We start from the raw sequence: 26,065 nt of genomic DNA on the forward strand, positions 1-26,065 counted from the left end.
CATGGCAAAATGAAAGAGATAAAATTCATAAGAACTCCTTGTGTTCCACGGAGTTTGTTTATAATTTGGCAGTTGTGTAATTTAAAAGAATTGAGCAGCACTTCCCATGCAGACTTTATCAACCTGAGTGCAATAACATCCTCGCCTGTTACCTGGGGTTTATTACACTTCCAGCAAAATGACAGACAAAGCACCAACCTTTCACCTGCTTCTAGTCAAGAATTAAAATTCCTTCAAATGACCCAAATTCATACCCTGCAGGAAGCTGCAAGGCAAAATTTTTGACTTTGTCCCTTTTAATTTAATTTTTCATTTCAATCTACTCACTTAGATGAAACAAATTAAGGCTGGTAAGCAGGTAGGGGAGTGGAAGACAAGTGAGTGTAAAAATAGATGGGGCTGTACATACTGCACCTCTTCCTTTATGGTCCTGTGTTAGAACCCTGGTGACTGAGAATTTTAGACTTTCTGTGCTGACAGGCACTGACCCCCAAGAAAACACTGCATTTGACCTGAGGCCGTAAAGAAGACTTCCAAAACTGAATGACCGAACTAAGATTATGAGTGTGTAGTTTGAATCGAACTAAAACATCTAAGTCCAAACAAGAAATACCATCTCACACATTTAATCCCAACCCTAACAAAAAAAAGACAAGACTCCATAGTCCTGTGGCCTCTTTCCTCTTGATCCTGGTGTATTTGTAAGAAGGAATGCCTTTGCTCTCATTCACAGACACTGCTGGAAGGCTCCTCCCTTGTTTCGCATTTTATTTTTGCCCAACCTCTTCCCTGACTGCTCAGCCACATTCTGACAGAGAGGTATGTGTGTATCTTTAGAAGGCAATCTGTGTGGTGTTACATCTGCACATCTAGCCCAAACAAATTTCCACTTGCAAATTCCCTTAATTATACCCAGCCAGTGCACTAAAATAAAGCTTAGTGTTTAAAATCACAGCGTCCTCAGGGTGAGCTCACAGGAGTGCAAGTCAAACCAGGCACGCAACCTGTAGCTACACTGCAAATGTAGGCAGGCTCTGCACGGAGGGATCCCCTCCAAACCAGCACAGCTCTGTGCCTGATCTATCAAAAAACTACAACAATTGATGGGGTAGGACTTGAGGATGAAACGAAGCTTCAGTATAAAAGGGCAAAGACAGCTTTTAAATGCTCCACTCAAGCTGATGTTGCAGCACACAGGAGTTGGCACGCTGAGCTGCAGCCAGATTGCTCTGTCACTCATGAGCTCTTAACAGACACATTTCAGTCTTTTTGCTACTATGAATTGCTTCTAAGTATCAAATTTTATTTATATGTTCAAACAACATCTTCATGTCTTTCATTGCTTTTGAATTTCCTGCTACTGCATTTCATAGAGCAGCTCCAACATCTTCTAGAAGTAAAATGAAGCTTCAATCTGTCTTTTGCATTTACTCATTGTTTATATATTTTCACTTTCCCCCCTGCCTCTCCTCAGAGATTAAAGTCTTTTCCAGTTATCCCTGACCAATTAATTCTTTTTTTGTCCCCAAGGAGGAGATGACCAGAGCTTCACTTATTATTAACAGTGAAGCTTATACAAAACACATACATTTGTATTTAGGTTAACTGATATCAAATTCTAGTAGAACTGGACTAATTTATGATATTCAAGTAAGTTGATCTCACATAAGTTTGTTTTGCTTTGGGATGCATCTTGAGTAAGTTTATTTTCCCAGGCATGACTCACTTCTAAAGCAAACAGCATCCAGAGTGTGGTTTTACTCCCAGAGACATTTGAATCTTTTGCTAAAATAGTGACAGAAGGACAAATATTTGTGACCTCCTCTGGGAAAAATCTCTGGTCGATCACTGCTTTACCTGGGGCTTTCGTCCTGATCTCACTCACACCCTGGTTGTGAATTCTGCAGATGCTCCCTTTGTTCACTTTTAAATGTCACTCTCTTTTCATGGCCCAACCATTTTTTAAGGCAGATTTTCTTAGCTGCTAAAAGGGCATTTGAGAAGGCATAGCAGCAGTCTAACACTTTCAGCTCCAGTCCTGCACTGTGTCAATTTAATTTCATCACTTGCCTGAAAGTTCTTTCATTCTCCTTGTTTTGGAACCTACAGACATATGGCAGTAGTTGTCTAGAGGCAAAAAGAAGTGACACATGGCGTGAGCTGTGAGCAAGCTAAGGAAAATTAACAGGCAGAATGTGAGGGTTTTCACTGGAGGTAACAGAGCTAAATATAGAACTAAAGTGTCCCAAATACAATAGCAGCACTTTCCACAGGGGTGCATTGCTATAAATACCTGGGTTTCTGATGGCAGGCTCTAGGTGAGGAGCAGGATTCCTCCCCAGCTGAAATGCCAGTGCTTCCCCAGTGAAGCCCACAGGAGACAACAGCAGGAGCACTCAGCAGCAAGGGACCAGCAGCTCCCACTCCTCTGCAAGGTCAATACTTCAATACTTTGTTGACAGCAAAAACCACTTTCTGGGGGAACCTGCAGGCATTTATTTCCCTGGTTCAGCCCTAGTGGGGGACCTGCTCCTGCACTTAGTGAAGAGCAAAATGCACAGTGAAGAAATGAAAGGAAAGGAGATTTAGTCTACACAGATATGAAGGTATTTGCTTCCTTTTCTTTAATGAAATTATTCCAAACTCAGAGTAAAGACCACCTCACAGTCAGGGTTTATACAAGTCCACGTACCTGTTAGACATATTTTCAGGTGCAAATCAAATGCAGAGCAATAGAGAGGCTCTTGTGAGTCAGAGGTGTTTAACCCCACGTGCATCACACCCTCACCTCTTTGAAGTTGTCACAAAACTGCTCTGCCCACCCAGACCCCTACAGAGCCCAAGCTGCAGCTGAGGGAGAGGCTCAAACAGAAGCAACATACCCAGCCCACCAGATGTAAAATGATGGATATCCTGTTCTAACTGATGCCTCTTCATGAGACTTTTCCTTTACCTTCCCAGGAAATATTGAAAAAACTGTTGGTTTTTGGTAAGCTTTAGTTTTAAGCCTTTAAGGAACAAAAGGGAAAATTAGGGGGGTTAATGTCTGAGCACAATAAAAATAACTGCTGGTAAAAATCCCTATAAAAGTGAAATACAGCTTATTCTGCTTGCAGCTTTAAATGCAGCTTGCATTTCTTCCTAGAGCTTCAGCAAAGGCCAGGAGACAGACTATTTATCAGAAAACCATCAAGCTGGAGTTTCGTACCAGCCTAAGAGATCCCAGCTGAGCTGTTTACTTCCAAATAAAAGAACCCATGAAGTATGGTATGGAGCTTGAATTCCTCCACTTAGAAACCCAAAGCTGAATGGTTAGACCCAGGAAACTCCTTCCACAGTTTAATTCATCTCATTTTTGAAGTTCTGCTGCACCTGGTAACCAGATCCACTGTGTAGAGCACAGCTTTAGTCAAATCCATATCATGAATTGCATAAAATACACTGGCTGAGCTTACCAGGTAAAATGGACTGTTTTATTAAGCAGAAAGTCAGGGTATGGAGAAAGATGTAAAAGAAAAACTTCTGCGCCGCTGGGGTGGCCACTATCCAAATCTTTGCGGCTTTCAGAAGAGCTGTCATTATTTGATGTCATGTATGAAATGCCCTGAAGATCTGAAAATGTACCCAAATTCTCCATCAGTCAGAAGCCCTTTGCATTATGTCACCTTAAATTAGTTAAGGATTTGGCATTTCATCTGTTCCATTTTTATTCTTTTATCTGGTGATTTGGAACACCCACACAAACCATTTCCCATCCCCTGTGGCTGCAGGGGGCTGGTTACATGGAGTCACATCCACAAGAGATGATGTGCAAGAGAGAAGGAAAAAGAAAGGAGAGATTTAATTTCCACAGCTCTGTGGTCAGGAGTAATTTTCTTCCGTCCTCATTACAGCGTCTTTGCATTTGTTAAAACTCTTTTGGGGTAGAAAAAATAAAGAAAGTGAAAGTAACAAGATGTATTAAGATGCATAAACAGCTAAACAAAAAGTCTCTGTATTCCAGCTGTTACTAAATCAGATTAAACCAGCTCCTGCAGTCAGATCCCACTCTTGCTGAGGACAGAAGTGAAGAAAGCCTGAGAAAAGAACTGGCCTCAAGAAAAGCATCATTATTACTTCCTTTCCACTTCAAAACTTTAAACATATTCAGTCCTCCTTTATTTCACCAAGATGCTGGCTAGGCAAGTGAAAATAGTGTCAGCAGCAAGACTACTTGCACTGCAACATCTTCCCAGGCACTTCCCTGCTGACACGACATGCAGAGCATCCCTGCAGCTCAGGATCAGGCTGTGCACTCGGCATGTGACGCTGCAGCAGCTGCCGGGATGTGGGATGGGCCATCTCTCCCGAGGGAGCCCCAGCCCGCCCCTCCAAGGAGGACGGGACTCCCCGATGCCTTGTGAAGGCTGGCCTGGAGCAGAGACTAGATGGAGCTAAAGAATAAAGTAGGGATTTATTAGGAGGCCTCAAACAGATCCACCTTGGGCAGCACAACCCCAAATGGCCACAAAATGGATGACAGGTCACAGGGTCTCACACTTTTATAAGTTTTGGTCCATTTCCATACTGGAGTTCATTGTCCAGTTCCAGCTTTAGCCCATGCAGTCCCATCCTGCTTGTCTCCTCTCTTCGATTCACATTGTTTATGCTCTTGGGCCTGAGATCTGGATCAGCTGTCTTTGGGTCCCCAGCTAGAGAAGGAATTGTTTTGTCTACCTTTTCTGTGGAGACAGCTTACCATCCCTTAATATGAAGTCTAGACTTACACACTAAAGCAGAATAGAACCTGAAAAATAGAAAAGCTAAAAGCTGAGGCATCACCCTGAGCAGAGCGCTCCTCTCCCGCTCTGACACAGAACGTGTTTCCAGGGCCTGCACGCTCAGCACAACACAAAGCAGCCCCGACAGCAATTCAGAGTTCTGCTGTTCTGCAACCTCTGCTTTCCCTTTGAAACACTTACTATTTATGTGTTCTAGCAGACAGAAACACCCTCAGCACATTCCAGTGTTTCCTGCCTTTCTCCCCGTATCTTGGCTCTGGTACAACACCTCCAAAACTTGACACCAAACCTGCTTATTGTTTTAACCACTCATGGCATTAGGTGTAAGGAATACTGCCTAGAAACCATAGAGTGCCCTTTTCTCCTGTCCTTCAGAGACTTCTTCCTGCTGACACTGCCCACCTGCAAAACCTCAGCTGGGGGAAGGATTTCAGTTTGCTTTCTCTAAGGAAAATAATAATTAAAAAAAAGAAACAAATCACACCATTAAACAAATTGCCTTGCTCATTAGTCAGGCAAACATTTGGAGGTTTTTGTTTCATTCATGTACAAGAGTTTCATTTCTGTTCCCTCTGGATTAAAACCAAACCTTTCACCACAGCAGGTACAGAGGGACTACAACTTCACACACTCACAGAGTTGGTTCAGATTTGTTCTGGATTTCCAATATAAGACATTCATTCCTTCTCTACTTTTTTTTTTTTTTTGTTTTTTTTTTCCTTTCAACCAGGAAAAGCTAAACTGAAGCATGCAGTGCAAAGCGGGCATGTAATACCAAGTGCAATAAATCCTCAGGGAGGTATCAAACCCAAATCTTCCCCTGGGACATAAGGATAAAGCTTCTGCAAGTGTATCAGAAAGAGAGAGAGAACTTTGTCAAGATTTAATCAAGATCACAAAGCTCAAGTCATCTGAATTTCCAGAACCAGAAGCTGGAATGATACCTGTGGCTTTAAGAAGTATAATCAATCTCCTTTCCTTGCTTTCAAAGGCATCTAAACTAGGTTATGAATCCTTCAGTGTTTTCTATCCTAAAGTTTTATCCTGTTTCAAGATCATCTCTCATTCCTTGCTGACAACACTCAGCTTTTTAGGAGTTCTAATTCTACTAATTAATTACATTCCAAAAACTAGTATTTTTGATGCATATGCTGTTCTTGGCCAAAGGTTGTTTTACCCTTTTTCCTACCTTTTGGAACCATTTTTGTTTGCTAAATATCCAGGGAAGGGACACTGTACCAGCAGTGAAACACACAGCATCTCTCTGACATAAAGATGAAGCCCAGCCTGCCAACTGTTCGATCAGTCACATCTCACACTCCCTGAACAAGAGAAGACTGATCATCACCCATCAAGGCTTTGATAGACATGGGCTCATGTCTCAAGGGGAGTAACAAACTGTGGTGTCTCTCTGACAGCACCCATAAGGGATTTTAAACTTACAATGAGATTGAGAACTAAGCTGATTTCCCCATTACTCACAATAATAATAATAGAAATTTTCATTTCTGTTGAAAGGAAAGTGAGGAGCACACCATGGAGACAGAAGAGAAACTGAAGTAGCATTTGCAAAAGAAATCAGTAAAATGTGTTTTACCACTGCAAGCAAAGCCAAGGCTGAGAAGTGCTGAAAGTTCATGCCTTGAGCACCTGGAATGATAAGGCAGAACACCTCCAGGAGATGTGGGAAGCCTCCTCCAGAGGAACAGCAAACAGGGCTCAGTTTGGGCAGGTTTGTTCTGTCCTGCACAGGGAGGTGCTCACAGCACCAGTCCAGCCACATGAGGATCATTCCAAAGAGCTACAAAGAACCCACAGAGGTTTGGCTGCTGAGGAAGACAAAAATACTTTTGACCTCAGATACATTTCTCCAATACAAAAAGATTTTTCCTTAGTAGAAGTTTGATGACTTCACATTCCAGACATCAGTAATTTGAAAGCACTCTTCTATGACTACCTTGAGCATAAAACTTAGTCCTTGAAAACAAACCCCTGTCTCCCACAACATCTTTCATTTTTTCACAATTTTTCCAGGGGTGAAGACTGAGTGCCAACAGCCCTTTAAGTAAACTGTCTCATGGCTAAAGTTGTTTGTCAGACAGTCTGGCCAGATTTAGGGATGAAAACCCAAACATGGATCATTCTGATGAATTCAAGGTGACAGATAACAAAACAGGGAGATGTAAAAAAAATATGATGATTGATTTTTACTGAACAGAATATTCCCTGGATTGTTGCACTGTAGGGCTTGGTGTCTGTAATGGAGAGAGGAGTTGTGAGCAGCTCCAAGTCTGAGCAGCACAGTCACCTGATATTTATTTGCTTAAAGATGAAGGCCAAAAAAATGACTTACAGATCATAAAGTTCTTTAGCACTGAAGTTTCTGAAGATGTGTAGGGAAGCATAACGGAAACAGAATTTCCACGAGAGCAAACAGGTCGGAGAAAAGAGGTTTTTCCCCAGCATGGAATGATTCTTCTTGACATAGTCCTGCACCATGCCCACCCTCAGCAGGCATTTCTGCTTATAATTAAATTATTTTATCTACCAAACCACCAGTAGAGTGGCAGGGACAAGGGGCCAAAGAGAAGATGTAAGGATGGTTGTGATAAAGAGAATAAATAGGTGCTGTGATGAGAGAAGAGAACACAAATCAGCTTCAGGACTCAAAGGAGAGTTGGATACAGGGCTGTGTTTGCTTGGAGCACAGGGCAGCACTGCACAGCAGCTCCTGACAAAAAGTGAATGATAATTCCACCACTAACATTTGCAGAGAGCCTTGGAAAAACTTTCAAGCTCTTGGTCTTTGGTATTTCAAAGAGCAAGTACAGAGAATTTCAGTTTAATATTTCAACCTTTACCCTTTCAGTATTTATAATGGTTTTTCCACCACAAGCTCACCTGTGTTCTTTCCAGAGGTTAAAAATCCAGGTAACGATCCAGACTGACCCTGCTCAGCTTTCAGATGCTGAGAAGAGCCTTGCTTGCAAAAGTACAGCTTCTTTCCTTTTAAATAAATAAAGGATTAAATGAAACACAGCCTTTGCTTTTGTCAGCTAAGACACTGCTGAGCCCTTGTGTCACCCCAGACCTGAACAGGAGCCGAGCCTAAAGGAGGATTATGAAACAACCTCTCCCAAAGCAAAGTCATCAGCTCACCTCAGCTCTGTAGGGCAAGGACCAAAACTGCTTAAGGACCTACAGATTCCACCTAAGTCCAACATTTAGTGGCTGTGGAGCCTGTCAGAGCACATATCCTCTGCTGTCTCACTCCCTGGATTTGGGAAGCACAGCTGATGTTGCAGCAGCAGACACGAACAGCCCTGGAGGCCGACGCTGCCGAGCTGAGCTGCTCTTGGCTCCAGCAGGACTCTGGCTGAGCTGCCCATCAGCAGCTCAGCTTATAGACCCAACGTGGCCAAAATGAGACCTCCAGGACAGGCTAGTACAGAAATGTGTATTTTTACAGAGCCCTAAATGTAAGGAACCCACTGAGGGAGCTGCACAGGTTTTTTCAAATCCCCACAGTGCAAGAGGCAGAGCAAAGTCTTGCTTGCATCAGAAGAAACCCCAAAACTCTGTGTCACAGGGAGACAACCACAGCACATTTAATCATTTTCCTTGCCTCTAACACACTTCTCCCCTCTCCATCTCCTGTTGGCTGGATTCTTCTCTCAGTTTTCTGAACCCTTTACCTGAGAAGGTTTTTCTCCCCAGAAGTTAAAGGGTTAAAGCAGCTACAAGACTGGGAGTTGAAAATTCCCCTGGCTGATCCAGCCCTGCTGTGGGCACCTTTCTGTGAGTGGAGTCCCAGTGCCTGGGGCTCCAAACTGAGGGCTGTCAGCTGGGATCAGCCCAGGGACTGCCTGGGCATGAAGGACCATGTACAGAGGGAACATCCATACACTGGATCTTCACTCAATCCCTTGAGAGCTTTACAGAGCACAATCAGTAATTTGATAAGGAATCAAATAAAGTGAGCTAAAAACATCTTCTGCAGCACAAAACTGGTGCTACATTAGGTTTGTAAAACATCTCAGGGGAAAAGGGGGATGTTGTAAAATGCACAACCTTAAAATCTCTCATAGTTAATTTTTGAGTTTGGGATTTTTTCTTTTAAATTATGTTTATCAATCATACAAGATTCCAGGGGATAAAAACAATGAATAATCCACTCAAAATTAATTCTGCACATTGGTTCAACAGTTTTGAAGGTAATAAATCATCAATCACCAGCACAGGACCACAACATCTATTTTGTGCACGAAGCAGCACTTTATCATGGTAAATTTAGCTGTGTCTCATTAAACTGACTGCAGTCTCTGGCCAGCCAGTAAAACCTGAATAGGTTTTCACATTATATTCCTCAGAGCTCAAAATAAATCACAAAGTTTCAGCCTCATGTATCTACGTGATCTTTAGAAAATGAATTAACTGTTGCCACTACTGAACAGTGTGGAGTTAGTCTGAGCAGCAAAATTTCAAGAGAATCTTTCCTCAGCCTCCATGGCTCCATAACAATCATATTAGAGATTTAAAAGCTAATTTAGTCTCCATGCAGTGAAGTAGATTTTGTTTATTTGTGGTGGTTTTTGTTTGGGTTGGGGCTTTTTGGAGTGTCAGTGAATTACTCTGTACCAAGAAAAAAGCACAGTCACAGGCAAACAAGGTGGCACATCCCATTCCTCCAGAAATCAATGGCAATATTTCTGCAAGAGGATCAAACTGTGTATGATCAATTTCTCATTCCAATTCATTTCTTCTTCCCACTAAAAATGAAATTAAAGCCAAATCCCTCTGTGTCTTCCCCCTGTGGTATACTGGCCACACTTTTTCACCCCTGTTAATGCTCTAAAAGATGTTCTATGTGTGGCCAACTGTGTCAAAGTCTTATCCCAATCCCACCTGTTTCCTTCACTGCATTCCCACTGATTTTTCATACTTTAGTTATGGTGGGAAGCAAAGACTTAAGGAAGGTGTTGACAATTAAACATGAAACATATGTTCCTGTGAAAATAAAATCAAGATAATCATTGTGTGAATGGTTCTTTGCAGAAAGATAAATGTCCCCTCTCCCTCTGACATCCCATTTTTCATCAAAATGGGGTTGAACAGGCTGGGAATCTGCTTCGGAACTACCCCTGTGATCTGCCAACTTAGAGCAGCCCAAGTGTTGAAAGGTCAGTTGTTGCTCCTGGCAATCCTAATTCTTATTCCTGCTTCAAGGACTCCACTGCTGGCAGGAAAACAGGCTCAGCAATCTGAGTTCAGTATTTCCTTGATTCTACTTCAAATCTCTCTCCTGCATGTGTAAGAAATAGCCTAGGCTGTAAGTGTATGTGGATTTTTCTTTTTTACAGCTTTAGTGAAGGGAGTGACTGAAAAAGCATAGGATGCTCTTTTCATTCAAGATATTTAAACACCAGAACATCTCATGTTAGGATACATTCAATAAATTATTTACCCTCAAGATTCTGGGCTTACCATGGCACCATGTTTGTTCCTGTGATGCCCACAGGAGTAATGGCAACACAGCAGAACTTCCTCCAAAGGTTGCACAATCCTGTGCTTCACCCTCTCCACAATTTAACCACCACCGTGTTTCTCCATCTAGTTCCATTTTCCAGTGAAATGCTTTAAGAAATTCCTTGGCTTAATAGGAAAAAAGCTCCAAACCACACCCAAGATCACACAGTAATTGTAATTTTTAATTATCAGTGACCAAAATCTGCATTTCCTCAAGGAGAAGAGCCGTCAGCCTACCATTATCTCTTTAGCAAACACTGCTGGCCCTCAGCTGTCACCAGAGTGATGTCAAAAGGAAGCTGGCAAAACCCAGTTCCAATCTCCAGAAATGCAATCATGGATTGTCACACACAATTCTTCTTTGAAGCACTAGGCAGAGCCTGGTGCCCAGCAAGGATGGCTCCCAGACTTCCATAATATCACTTTGTGGCAGAGAGCAGGGCTGATTTCCTGCCCTCAGTACAGTAATGGATTGGCAACACTTGTATTAATTCTATTTTCTCCCTTGTTGTGGCCTCTCAGAGAGACTGTGCATTTGAATATTGAGCTTTTTTGTACAGCTCCAGAACAAGCACTATGTCACCCCCAGTGCACCTTCCTGCACTGACTACCCCTTGGGTACAGACTTGAAATTTCCCACCAAGAGCTTCACATCCAACCTGGAGTCCTGCACAGGAGCATGGAGGGAATGGGGTGTGGTGGCTGTGAATGAATGCAGCCCACAGCCATGTACTTCCCTGAAAAGCACATTAGTTTACAGTGAAACTGGAAATACAAAAACCTTCCCTGATAAATATTTTGACTCTTCACAAACACCCTGGCAGTGGGAGGGATGGATGGATGGATGGATGGATGGATGGATGGATGGATGGATGGATGGATGGATAGATGGATGTTCCCAGGCAACTGCACATGATCACCTTCTGTTTGCAAACCAGAAAGGCAGTTTCACATTAACCTGTGCAATTAAAACCAAACCTATTTCTTTTCTGAGTAACCTTCCGGGAAAACTTTCCATCCCACAGTACCTTTGATTCATGTTAAATTTATCAGAATTACCATTTAGACAAACTGAGAGATTAAAGTACTTCAGGTTATAGGTAGAAATAGTTCTAAGGCTAAAACTAAGCATCAAAAATTATTCAATAAAGCTTCCAAACTTTCCACCTTTGTAAGGCTATTTAGTTAAGCTCCTTGACAATGTTGAAAACAAAATAAAAAAGCCTCAAAACTCATGTTGGATCAGAAATGTGTAGTTTAACATGTTAGTTAAAAGGTGCCTTCTACCTGTGCAACATAGGATTAAATTATTACTGAGCAATTCACGGCAGCCTTTGTAACTGAAGTTAATTCACTGCTTTTACTTTAATTAATCTGATCCCATAATAGGTGTACAGATGGATAGTCCTATTTCTGCAGCTGAGTGAGCATTTTCTAGTTGAATTAAAATTAGACAAGTGGTCCCCTAAATGAGCTGCTACCCTGTATGGCCACATATCAAATGAACCATCAGATTCTTACAGATTCACTTCACCTGGGATTTTTTTTTCCAAGCCCCAAAGTACCCTGTAGGAACTTCTTAGTGCCATAAGCTTCAAACAGCTGCTAGGCATGGACTTACAAGGAGGAATTCCTAGGTCCCTGTCTCACTCTCAATAATAAATCACCCACAATCAAAAATAAATAAAGCAAAAGATCTAGAACTGTAGGTTTTAATCTCACAATTGACTTTTAGTTGATTCTCCAATGTAATTGCTTTTCCACCAGAATAATAATCAAAGGACTCATAGTAACGACTTGCACAATTCGTTAAGATGAATTTAGTAAAAGTGGGTAGAAAAAAAATATTTTGCTTTCTCCTTTTTTAATAGGAAAGCTCAGATTCAGCAGCAGAGATCAACTAACACAGACTATAGACTGATACACTGGCAGCAGTCATTTGAAAAATTAAATACTCCATAATGAAAGATTTCTGCCTTCCAGCACACAGGGGAAGAATCCTGCTTCATAGAGAACTCCAGGAGAGGAGGAGAGGCCGCACACACAAAAAGGAATTCACTTTTGCAGACTATCAGCTGCCAGGACTGCCAAAACCCCATTCACAGTCATAAGGAAAGACTGGCAGGAGCTCCTCCAAGTGCTCGGGACACCAAAAGCCAAGGGGAGCTCAGAGGTGCTATGGAAATAGAAACCCTGAGCAGCGCCTGGGAGCTGGTGAGGACCAGCAGCACCACGATGGTCACTCCACCACGGCTGGCACTGTGATAAATGTCCTGTTTTCCACCTGCCAGCAGAATGAGGTGGGCAGGAGACCAAACTGATACCTGTGACTGGCTGAAAAACTACAGCCATTAACAAAACCCTTCAGTTGTTGCATTCAGCACCCATAAACTAGTGATATATTTAAGTTGTCATTACCTACAGCTTTTCCTACCACTTCAAACTTGGAAACATTGGAGCTTTGGTTATCATGTAACCTAATTCTGCTCTCCCACAGTTCCATTTTCAGGGAGCAGGAATACTGTTCAAAAACATGGCAAATTCAACATAATCCAACTTTAAGTAACTGGATTATGACATTTTCTCTTGCCCAGAGTCCTTCTAACATTTTTGTTTTTTCAGTCCTTCACTTTACAACCTATGCTCTCCTAGATATAACTCTGAATCTCTCTGACCTCATCCACTTTCTTCTTCTCAAAAAAACCCTCAGAAACTATTTTCTGAGCAACTCTATTGTCTGCACTCAGCAGGGTGCGCCTGCAAACCTCCAGCATCAAACACAGCCTGCTCTCATTACGGCTCCAGAAGCCACCTCCACATGTGAGTGATGTTTCCCCAGAGATGGCAATCAGCCCTGAGCCCAGTTGCAGGAGAAGGGAGATCCTGTTCAGTCCATCCTACTCCTGCCTTTCCGCTTCCAGCAATTGTGCCTTTGCTGCTCCATCTGGGATCTGTAGAGGGAGAGAGAGCTCTGCCCCCCAGGCAGGACTGGCCAGCTCCTCCTCTCCTGCACACTGGAGATGCTTCATCCCTGCAGCATTCCCGAAGCTGCCTGGCTTGTGAAGAGCTCCAGCCTCGGCTCAGCATGTCCAAGGCAGCAGAGAGGGAGCCTGGCACACTGCCCCTGGAATGCATTTCCCACTGCTGTGTGAGAAGGGTTTGAGATCTGCATCATTCCCGAGATATGTATCTTTATACATTTCTAAATATGTTTATTTAACAGGCCAATTAGCCTCTCACTAATCATCTCTCATGCTGGGTAAGAGTCTAGCAATGTAGACAAAAAACATACAGAATATTCCAGTTATTCCACTTCTCTGACTCTCCTGGCTGTGCCACACTCAGGAACATTTCCAGTCTCCCTTCATTGTATATAGATGAATGTGCTGCTGGTTTACATTTTTTAATACATGCTCCTGACTCAAGCTTCCCATGGCTCAGGCAGAAGGAACACCATGACTTGGGAAGCCTGTTCACCAGACTGAACACAAACAGAGATGTAACTGGCTTCCATGTGAGTATTCTGGACATTGTATTAGAGCATTCCATGTCTACTGAGAAGACATGGAACAGCCAGTGATAGCCCAAGAGCTCAGCTTAAAAATAAAATTACTGTTTTGACCCTTTCAAAATACCTGGGATGTGTTTTGATAAACTATTTTATTTGCTTTATACTATTACCACTATTTCTCACTACTCTCTTTGAATTTCTAACTGCTTACTGCTCATTTGTCTTAATTCAGGGTCCAGAGTTTAATTTCTTGACCCATATCCATGAAAAGTTTGCAATTATAAAAACATGATAATCTCATTAAGTAGCTGTAAAACAAGTTAAACACAGTAAGAATATTTTTACAGGAGAAAATTATATGGCTCTGCCAAAAATTTTACAAGGAAAGATATTTAAACAAGTGCTACCTCAGAAGTAGCACCATATGTTCCTGCACTTCAGCACGAAAGACAAAACGCCTGCAAAATGAAAAGCAATGACTTTTTTCCAAAAGTTACTGCCACGAGATTTTAAAAATACACATTTATTTCAAGTACCAAATAATCAGAGCAATTAAAAGACTAACAGGTTGCTAAATCATGCTCAGGACAAACAACCTGGTGTTTGCTCTGGTTTGTAATTAAGATGAAAATAGCAGCAGTACTAACTCTCTTTAATCTCTGCCCAGGTCTGAAACATCGGGCTGCACTCAGAGCACATTTTGGCTGAGAAGGGCCAGTCAGGACTGGCTGCCTGGCACGGCGGGAAGCTGCTGGAGCTGCAGGAACTTTGTGCTCCCGAGCAGGATTGCTGCTGCTGTCCTGTCAGCACATCTCCCTGGCCGGGAATGTCGGGGCTGTCATCCCGGGATGTCAAACCCCGGCAGTCACAGCACCGGGGAGCTCTGGAGCCGGCACCGACCCCTGAGCGGGGCCAAACCCTTCTCGAAGTGCCCCTGCTGCAGTGACCTGGCACGGGAAAGCTCCAGCTTTTGGCAGGCAGGGAGAACCTTTCCCCAGCGCTCCCTTGAACAAAGCCCCGGCTTCGCAGGACTTTAAGCAAACATTTCAGCCCGCAGTGTTTGACAGAGAGCAGCAGCCACCTACCTCCTAGAACAGAGTCTGCCGGCACCCAGCCAGAACAGCTCCAGATCCCGAGTTCCTCCCTTCCACATCTGCCAAGTCACAGATGTTCAGCCTGAGCCTCGCCGTGGAGATTTAGATCTGCTAAGCACCACTTCCCCCCTCCCTGGCACAGTCACATTATGCCACACTGTTGATGGATGCTGAGGGCCAGATGACCATCTTGCCAAAATAATGTGTTCTCTTTTTTTTAAGCTCAAGAATGTTCATTTTCAAATTTTGTTCTGATGGAAGATGAATGCTCCTCTGGATTTTACCAGTTAGCAGCCTGAAATCCACAGCAGAGAGCTGCTGTGCCTCTGGTTGGTAGTGGCATCTTCATTTCCCAAATCAAGAGAACTAGAGCTACACACTACTCTGTAACAGTAAAAACAGGCCATGAGGAACAGGTCAGAAAACAGAGCTCCCTCTAGTAAAGCTATCACAGCCCTTCAGGTGTGGATCCATTGTAAATCACTTTGTGTGCCAGGACACCTTTAAGCAGCTCTGTAAATGCAAAAGGTAGATTAATGGCTTCTAACAGGAATGCTGCACACACAAAAGAGAATTAAAAATAGCTTTGTTTCACACTGGCCCAGTCCAGGAAATTCAGGGAGGAAGGAAGCATTGCCTTAAAAGTTGATTTTGAAAGGAAACACATTGAAAATGTTTGTCTTGAGCTGATTGTTCATAAATGTGTTTTCTAGGCACGTGAGTAACTTCAGCCCCAGTTTTTACACCATGCTGAAAACAGACTAAGAAAAAAACTGTTAGAAAACTGACATGATGCAATGGAATAATCAGCAGCAAAACCTCAGGAAACCTGTACTAATTGGTGGCTGATTAATCCTGTCTTGTCTTTTGTTTAGCTCATGGTTCTTAATATACAGGTGATGATGACACTATTTCTGTGGTTGGTAAATTGCTTCCAGAAGTATTGATAAGAGCTGCAAGCAGGAACCAGGCACTACTGACAAGTGTAAGCATTTCCTCAGGGTAACAGCACACCCACAGCTCTTTATACACATCAAGGTCTCACCTTCATAAAGCCATTTTTTCTGACTGGGCTGCCACCAGGGGAGCGTTCACACACGTAAATCGATGTTCCACACATCGATGCTGTCCCAGCCCACACACAGGAGCTCTCCAGGGCCAGAACTCCGTGAGTTAATCCAGCCAAGCTCCCTGGGCAGAGCTGCTTTCTCTCCTCAGTCACAGAAGCCTGGTCCCAGACCCTCTGTAGGATCAAACTTCAGCATTACAAGCTGGAGCAAGGACAGGACTTGCCAATGGCTTTCCACGGCAAGCAAGGGAGCAAAGGAAAACAGCAATGTCCTCCTCTGCCCTGGGTACCCCAGTCCCACCTCTGGAGTCACAGACTTGTTCTGGAGCTTTCAGAAGCTCACAGGTCTCCATGGAACTCAGAAAGCTTCTGCAGCACGAACCAGGCAGAAGCTTTTGAGCCTGAAAAGGACAGACATATGGCAAGGGCCATTTCCAGAAGATGCATAAATGTTGTTAGTCTGATGATCAATATGTTACAGACTTTTAGTCCTTCCCTCTGATGAGGAATTCAGCACATAACACCAAGGCTGTGGGTCCAATCTCCACACAGGCCACTTCCTAAAGAGTTGGACTCGATGACCTTTACGGGTCCCTTCCAACTCAGAATAAGCTGTGAATCTGTGAAAATAGATGTCACTGAATATTTCTTTTGCAAGCTTTCATATCTGACATATACTTGGGTTTGGGCTTTTCAGCATTTGGCTTTGTGTTCAGAGGGAGAAGTTTTCTGCACAACACATACATAAAAACACATATTCACAAAACCAGAGCAAAAAGGAGTGAAAGGTCTGATTACCCCCATGTCTGATGAGCTCTCCCCAAAATCCCACAACTCCCCACAGTCAGCCTCTAGCCCAGCTGATTGGTTTGCCATCAGAGCACAGCTTCCATGGCATGGGGAATAAACACACATGGAGCTGGACATGGACAGATCCACAGGTGACAGGCCAGCATCATGCCAAGCCAAGGTCTACAATCTCATCCACCCATGGCTCTCCACAGATCTGAGCTGGCTCAAGCCCTCAGTTAGAAGCTGAACCTGAATTTAGATTGCTGAAGGGATGGTGCTCAGAAACAGAACTGTACCTGCAATCTGCAGGACAAAGAGCCACTTCTGATTTACACCATTAAAACAGAGAGATCTGTGCTTGCTGAAATTTATCTCTATGTTTGCAACAGATGTCTCTGGGTGTGGCTGAACTGAGACTGTGCTCTGCTGATGAGACTTCTGGAGCAGTGAAGAAACCCTCCCAAAGAACCCTTTCCACTGTGTTTGCACAGACATGATGGGACACAAATTTGGCACTTGGGCCCCACTTCAGTAGTTCCATGAGCTGAGATGCAAATCAAGCAGCTGGCTCAGGCAGCAGCCAACTCTCCTGCCACCTGATGAGCAAAGCCACAGACCAGCAAGCCTCAGTGTTTGGCATGAAAGTGTCCCTGCTTCCCTGGGGAACAGCATTTCCTAATAAACAAAATGCAAATACTATCTGGATTTTTCTCATTCCAGGGAGTAAAAACCTACTAACAACTTTTATCTTTCACTGCAGATTCTTCGCCAAGATTCTCCAGAGCCTCTTTGCTTCCTATGCATCATTGTGTTTCTGAGCAGCACTGCACAAACAGATAAATCAAAATCTAACAAAACTGGGGAGGTATTAAAAGCACTTAAAGTGTTAAATTTGAGAACAAGCATCACCTAACTGTGCCTTTGCAGTCAAGATCGTGCTTCCCCTGCAACAAGGACAAGGAATATTCAAAAATCTTATATTTGGTTTAAGTGACACGCAGGATTAATATCTAATGTCAACTGACTTAAAAATACATGTGCTAAGTGCAGCTCTACTAAGCACAAAGCAGACACAGCCAAGGTTTGCTACATTCAAACTATAGATCTTTTCAGTGATAAATTCAGCAGTATTTTGCTCTCAACACCAATAGAAATAGTTTCTCATTCAAATATTCTTCACCAATCCTTTAAATATCCATTTTCCAAAGTGATGCTGGAATCAACTGTCAGGTTTTCTTAGTTAAAAAAATGAATAAAATAAAAACACCACATAACAGGAAGGGTGGAATAGAATATGTTGCCCAGGGAACTGACTTCAGTGTCTGAAGGACAACTTCAGGTGGCAGCTGATAAGTAAATACACTTGAATTTGCATTGCTGTAGAAAGTGGGTCATGCAAGTCCTTTCGTGCTACATCTCCTCTGGGAGTTCCCCAGCCACCTTTTCAGGATTCCATGGATACAACTGGCTGTACTTGCAATATTGCAATCGATACAAGGTATCAACCCTGTTCAACTCATTCTTGACAAATCCAGGATGATGGAGTAGCTTGACAGCACAAAACTCTGGGATTCGTGCTTCCAAAACAGTCTGATCAGCCACTTCCAAGCTCTTGGCCAATCCAGCAATTCAGGCTGAATATAACAACTCAGTCCACTTAAAACTGAAAAAAACCTTAGCATTTGATTATGTTCATGAAGAAGCTAAAACACAAAATCCCAATGTCTTCACACTGAAGATTTGTTTTAATGAAAACTCAGGATCTTTTCTCCAAAATATGTGCACATGCTGTGGTTGTAAGTGATCACAACGTAGCCTTCAGCAGTATGGACTGGAGAATAGGCCAGGCATCAAATTCCAACAACAGGAATGAATCAAAGAGTTCTCAGCACCTGTACCTGGAGGAGATAGATTTGGTATCTTCTGCTGCTCAGTTACACTGAAGAGCCTTTGGTCCCAGTAGTTGGATAGCTGGTTAGGAAAAAAAATCATTGCTGGAATGCTTTCTTGTCATGTTTTCTTTTTGGACTTAGTGACACTGCAAAAACCTAAAATTCAAAATTTAACTTCAGGTTACATAAATTTCTAAAATGGACCCAAACAAACAAGGTGAATGACAGTGACAGACAAGTGACTTCATTCAGAGCACTGCATGAACAGGGATATTTAAGCATCATGTTCTGTCTGGCCATCCCATTTCAGTGCAAGTCAGGTGCCAGCAAGGAGTGAAGTGCTCAAGTCCTTGGAAGGATCTGAGTCAATTAGCAGGTTCTGCCTCACAGTAGTCATGTGGTTGTGCTTGACATAATTATCTGCCTCCAGTGGAATGTTCTTTTTGTTTCTCATAATCCAACACTATTTTTAGAGGCTCATCTTAATGTCCTCAGCAATGTTTGCTGACCACAAAAGTCATAAGATGGATTTTGAACATCATTAAAGTTTGTTCATTGTAAACCAAAAACAAACTCAGGAGCCAAAAGGGGATGTGGGTCAGGAATCAATGCTTTTCTCCAGGCTTAGCTGCACTTGGCCTAAATGGGAGCTTATCACAGAGTGATGAATCAGCCTTGTATCCTTGGTAGAAAGCACTGATATTTTTCTTTGAATCCAAGTCACAGGTACAGGCTCCACAGCTGATCAAGGCAAATTTTCACAGCTTGCAGGAGCTTAGAGAGATGCAGTGAAAGAAACCTGGTGAGTTTTGAGGTCAAACATTTGAAGGAGCTATCTCACTACTGATCACATTAGAGATGTTTAATATTGTAGGCATAAAGGCTCTGGAATAATTTGTGTAACCTTGAGGAAGTACTAAAATGGAGACCTTTAGGAGACATTCCATATTGTTGGTTGCCACATGGCTCACTGTGCTTTTTCAGCTGACACATCTTTACTCTTGACAGTGCTTGAACGCTGCTGTTTCACTGGTCCAAATAACCACTTCATTTATTATATGGACTTTTACAAACCAGTGAAGTCTACATGAATCATGCAAATAAAAAATAAAGGGTAGAAGCAGCGTGTCCTTGCTGAACTACACAGGTCCAGAGCTGCTGCCTTCTTCACTCCCCATGAATGTTACAAAAACAATGCAAATATGCCCAAAATTTTATAGCAGAAATGAGGAATAGAACTAAGACTATTTGTTATTCACAGGCTTCACAGAACTGTTCATCTTTTAAGACAGCCTAGCTCAAGATAGCAGCTTTCCCATTCACAATCAATAAATTTGCACACACTTCTATGCTGCATACCAAATGCTCATGGACACAGATTGCAATCCTGATCTTCCTCTGTGTGCCTTGCAGAATTAAAAACACTTAAAAAATAAACTTACAAGTCCACTAAATAAGCACAGAGTAATATCATTAATGCCTATTTTTCTAAAGGCAATTTTAGTTTATGCCCTTCACCCCCCATGTTATACTTGTATAACTCATTCCCTCTCAAACAGATTATTGTACTGCTTTCTGCAATAAGCAAAATTCAAAGCTATGTTTCAGTCCCAGCTGATTCTCTTCACAGAGACCACCCTTGAACCAGTGAAGAAGCCCAGGCAGACAAGATTTACATCAAGATCATGACTTGAAGATAATTCTCAGTGCTCCCTCAGTAACTATATATCTCTGCACATGACAATATGACCCAAGATAAGCTGTGCTTCAGTTTACTAATTAAGACGTAACTTACTAGCTCAGAAGCCAATGAATTTTCATTGCCAGTCATTTTCTCATGAACACAAGGCTTTAATATACCTCATTAAATACCCTGTAATTTGGAATGCCTTGCTGTCCCTTACTCCTGTCAACATCCCTGCACTTTGTGTGCATGGCAGTACAAAATCTGAACCCCACACTACACTGCCTGCCATGCTCTTCCCTAACTCTTAACCCATTCAGCTCCAACCCCTACACAGCTCTCCATTGTTAAGTTCATAATAAAATTTAAAAATAAATAAATAAACATTAATAGGTGAACAGAAGAGACAGGACATTCTGACTAGCAAGCATAATATACACTACAAGGTTGAATGTCTTAAACAAGCAGCACTTACCAAAAATTATTGTGATATACTGACTGTATTGTAAGTGCTATAGTTCAGAGGATTTTGCAATTTAATCACTAATATTTCTAAGCCCATATCTTACTGTTCTAAACTCACAACACCAACTCCAAAAGCTGTGTGAAGAACTGATGCACAAGGTCCTGAACTCAGGTTAAAGGCACTTTCTCTATACAAGGACTCAGACAAGGCTTTAATGTGAGGATTTGCCATTCTGGCACTAAAAAAATAACACACAAATGTGCCCACTTATTTCAGGCAGACAACACCAACAGCCTTGCAAACTCCTGATGAGCTTTCTGAGGTAAAGGCAAGTGGCTCACACCTTGACCCAATCTCCATGAAAAAGAAATAAGCTTCTTTACTGTTTTCTGTATGCACCAAAACAAACTCCCACTCACAAAATACATTGTTTCTCAGAAATACCCAATGAAATAAAGAAAACAGAAGAAAGATTAACATGTCGGCTCCATCGCAGGTGTACCACTCCCACAGTCAGGGGGTGGGAGCAGGCGCTGGGGCTTGCAGGGTGTTTGTGGGGACACGATGGGTCCCGGCGCTGTGACCGACCAGCCGCCCTTCCCTCCCGGAGCCCTGGGCTCAGGTGCCAGGGATGTTCCAGGGACACTCCAAACACGAGAGATGGCCACACGTCCCCAACCACGGAGCCAGCACGGCTCCTCCTCTCCGTCCCGCCCGGGAGAGACGGGCACTGCTCACGGGGCTGCAGGGAGTCACTGCACGGGGCTTCGCTGTGGGAACCACGGGACCGGTTCCCAAATCTCTGGCAGCACCGACCAACAGGCATCTTGCTCCTAGAGAGACGAGGTACACTGGAGATGGCTTAAAGGGAATGTCTCTATTCCCTACTCTGCCTCTCGCTTCCATCAAAGAACGGCTGAATTAGCATTAAGTCCTCACTGCAAAACAGAGCCGCCTGTGTAGCAGGATATGCAGCCCCAGGGAGAAAGGAAAAGCCAATAAAACTTGGAAGCAGTGACTCCCCAGAAGGTGCTGGGGCGTTCTCAGTCTTGCAGCAGGAGGGGCTGTGCTGCCGAGTCCCCTGCACATCCCACTGCAGGCAGCAGTGTCACAGCACCCAAGAGCAAGCCCTGCCCCCAGCACCTTGGATCAGCCTCTGAGCTGGGCAGGAATCAGTGCTGAACATCCAGACAACCTGTGAAACCAGGCCACTCTCCATCAGGAGGCATCACTCTGCCATTAACATACGCAGGGTTTTGCTGGAAGGATGATCTGCTGCGCACTAAAACATTCACAGCAAAAGGAGTTATGTCAGAGAAGTTAAGGATATGGAATTGCAAACCTCTCCCACAAGTCCTACAACATGGGTTTCTAGTAGGTTCATTGTTTTGATACTACAAAACACATTTTCAACACGATAAATCACTCCCCAAAAAACAAGTTGGGTAATAAATGCAGTATGCTGTAGTCACATCCATATTCACAACTCATGCCCCAGTTTTCTTACAGTGTGCAACAGCCAGAACCAATTTACAAGTCTGACATCAAACCTACAGAGTTTAAATGAAATACTCTGATTGACAAAGCTTCAAAAATTCTACTGATCCTTGTAGCCTCTGAAAAGTAAGAAATGCTGGCCCAGGCTCCCAGCTGTGCAGTCCTGGATGCCACCAGCACAGGTCAAATCACACACAGAGTGCTGTGCAGTGCCACTAATGACAGGCAGATTATTTGCATTTCAACTTTAAGAAACACGAAGTGTAAGAAAACATACATGGATACATGACATCATCCCACTCTTCAGCCAGCAAAGGGAAAATGTTTGTACAGAGAGGGTATCAGTTAACTCAGTAATATGGTTATGAGTTTTTTCCCTCTGGAGTCACGCTGTAGTTTCCCCTTTTTACTCAGTGCAGTGTTTTCTACATTAATTTTCCTTCTCATAAGTGCATTTATAAGAGAAAGTGTCCAAAATTTATGCTGAGTCTCTGTTTAGCCTACAAACACCTTTGCTCAAGGAGAGGTGATGCTGCATTTGTTCTGTAAGAGCCCTCACAGCTCCAGCAGTACAGGAGGTGTTAGTCAGCAGTTTGACTTCTCTTCATTAATAACCTCAGCAGGAAGCAAGCAGCACACATGAAAGCCTTTGGATACCTTCCTTTCACACAAAAGTCAAAGCTCAGTGTAAAACAAAGGACTTCTTAAAATAGAAAGTTGAAAATAAATCACTTAGATTAAAAAACCAACACTTAGACTGCAAATGCTGAAAGCAGATCAATTTATAGAGGCACTTACACCCCAGATATGTGTGTCAGAGCTAAACTGTCAAGTATTCTTCTAGGGTGTATTAATGCTCTCTTCTCAAAATGTTTTTACTGCTGGTATTTTCTCATCTAGTTTCAGCAATCTTTCTATCCCAAATACTTCTGTTCTCATTACCCAGAACATTTAGGTGTGATTACAGCAAAAGGTTGTTATCATGTTTTATTTGGTTAAAACCTCTAGAATTAAATACACGTGTTTTCAATTAACAAGCATCAGGCCAAATTTAGCTCTCCCATCCCATTTTCTGTCACTCCAAAGTCTAAGGACACTCATTTCAGAAAAATATGTAGGAGAACCATGAAGCAGAGGGTATTTTTAAAGCCTTATAAATCTTATAAATGAAAGCTGACATGTCATACAAGAAAAAATACCAAGATCAAACCTTTGAGCATAGAAGATGAGAAGAATTATGAAAGGAAATGTTATCACCTCATCCTTTATTCCTTCAGCTGTGCCTGTGAGCGAGAGGCTGAGGTAACTTCCCCCATAGCTTAAAACATGCATGAAGGCCAATGATTAATGCATAAATACATCCTGCAAAGCAGCTCCAGCTGCACAGCACATTTCTGATGGCATTGGAATGTTGTACTGCAACTGCTCTGACTGCAGCTCCACTCTGTCAGGAACCTGCAAACCCTCTGATCCATCCCACATGACTTTAGCTACAGCCCCAGCTCTGGGAGAGGTAACACCACCCTGTGGAATGCACTGCTTCCCTGTGGTCACCAGGTGCTGACAGGATTGCAAATCCAGATAAATGGGAACTGCTAGAAGCTCCCATTTCTGCAGGAATAGCCAGGCTGTTCCCAAACATGCTTCCAATTAGGAACAGCAGTACCAGGTAGAGTACAGCACTTTTGGAATGAGGTTTGACATGCAGAGGAATAGCTTCTCCTCTCAGACATGATTCAGAGCCTAGTTCAGACCAAGGAAGGTGGGACAGGCTCCCACCGACTCTGGTAAATTCTGACTACTAGTTAAAATATTTTATTTTACTCCTTTAAATATCAAAACATGTTTGTCTCCGTCATTCATCATTTAGGGGCACCAGCACTTCACTCTTGCTGCTCACATGACAGCCCACAAGAGCTGCAATAAGTTTAGAACTTATGCAAACTTACGACACAGATGTGCAAACATCTGCCAGCTAGAGATACTACAAAATTGAAAACAAACTGTGATATAATACTGTGTGTACTGCATGGCTTTGGGATCACAATCAAATATTGTCATTTTGTATTGATCATCAGAGTTTGGGGCCAGGTTTCCAGGCCATTTCCTAACTACCACTGTCACAATTTCAGCATTCCTCACAACAAGATCAGGATTTTTATTTCCTACACTCAGCTGGCAGGGTCAGGTACACACAGAACATCCAAATTCAGATTTGCACATTATTTTCACAACAATAACAATTTATAATGACCAGCACTTCTAGCACTTCCTTATTAACTGTTCCCCACAACTTTACAGTAGCTGACAAAATCAGAACACAAAGTACCCAGAAGGATTCAGCCTTGCTGTGAAGACCAAGTATTTCCCTGAAGTTTAAAGCCTCTTCTTCACAGCAGAGCTGTCAAGAGTCTTACCAAGTTTGATCAAGGTCAGACAGATGTCAGAATTAAACCTCAAGCTTGCATCAAATTATATAAATATGAAAGAAGAGAGGTTTGACAACTTTCTGGTGAGAGAAGTTGTCAAACCAAAGAGGACTTCTCTGAAAAAGTGATTCCATAAAGCACAGGGCAGGCAAAGCTCTGATTAAAGTCAATAAAGATCCTCCCAGAGCACCAGCTGCCCTCTCCAGCACCTTGTGGCCCGAGTCCAATCTTTTGACAGCTGAAATATGCTGCACAATGGATGCCAGTCAACTCAGGAATAAAGTAACAACTGCTTTCACTGCACTGTTAGGAATATGGTTCTTAACAAGGCTACTTGGGGAAAAAAAAACTAAAAACAAACAGAAAGCCTACAGTGCTGGTAGCAGAAAACCCATTTCTTCCTTCCCCTGTGAGGGAATTTTAAAAATACATACTTAAAACCTTGGATCACCTTCCTGCATAAACTGTGGTGGACTGATGAACATCATGGGTGCAAGAAACAAGTCATTTTTAGGAAGTCTGGTTCCATACGTGGTGCTACTTACAGAAGGTCAATAGTAAACACAAAAAACTGAATGGAGAAAAATACAGCATTTAATGGAAGTTGTGTAAGACCAACTTGAATAACTTCTGTATTGGCCATCTTCACATATTTGTCCCACACTCACATTTTAATCATTTCCAAGTCTTTAAAAAGAGAGGTCTCTACACTTACCATGTTGGGGTTGGTCAGCCCTGTCAAAAATACACATTTCACTGAAAACAATGTGGATTTGCCCCTGCAGAGAGGGGATAACTGAAGGCACTGTGCAAGTTAATCCCAACAGGTAACCAGGACCAGTGTGGCAAAGGTTGAGGACAGCACCCATCTCACAAGCAGATCCAACAAGTGGTCACTTCCACTGATGCCAACACAGCTTCTCACAGCTGCTTATGAAATGGAAACACATGAGCTCCATCCAAGACAATTTGCTAAGGCAAAATCATCACTTTCTGCAGAGCTCAATTTCAAATCTAAGTGTAAAGGTCTGAGAAAAGGGTTTTCAACCAGGACACTAATTGCCTTCATGAGAACACCCCAAAGCACATGAAAGAAAAGTAGCAGGCTATAGGGATTCTGCTAAGTCTAAAATGAGTTATTTCTACAGCAGAGTAGGATGTCTGAACTCTGTGGCTTTCAAAATAACAAGACTACATTGTGACTCTCCTAAGACAAATAATTTATTTTCATCGGTCAGGATACACTGAGCTTAAAAACTAGGCATGTTCATTGGAAACCCTTCTAAAAGGCAGCAATAACAACAGCAAAGAAACCCCTTCTTGA

General features: G+C 42.7%; 1 protein-coding gene across 4 annotated transcripts in view; it reads right to left on the minus strand.

Annotated features, from left to right (window-relative positions):
* The window catches only part of CCDC85A (coiled-coil domain containing 85A), a 67,941-nt gene that overhangs the window by 37,317 nt on the left and 4,559 nt on the right, over positions 1-26,065 (minus strand). The window contains exon 3 of one of the 4 annotated variants that reach the window (XM_041474043.1): positions 17,690-18,821. The exons of the other annotated variants lie outside the window; for them this stretch is intronic. Within the exon in view, the coding sequence (XP_041329977.1) occupies positions 18,784-18,821 (38 nt within the window). The 3' untranslated portion in view covers positions 17,690-18,783. Of the gene's footprint in view, positions 1-17,689; positions 18,822-26,065 lie in introns of those variants that run through there. 4 annotated transcript variants of the gene reach the window in all.

This window comes from Pyrgilauda ruficollis, unplaced genomic scaffold (genome assembly GCF_017590135.1).
Source record: "Pyrgilauda ruficollis isolate IOZ18807 unplaced genomic scaffold, ASM1759013v1 scaffold31, whole genome shotgun sequence".
NCBI classification, from domain to species: domain Eukaryota; kingdom Metazoa; phylum Chordata; class Aves; order Passeriformes; family Passeridae; genus Pyrgilauda; species Pyrgilauda ruficollis.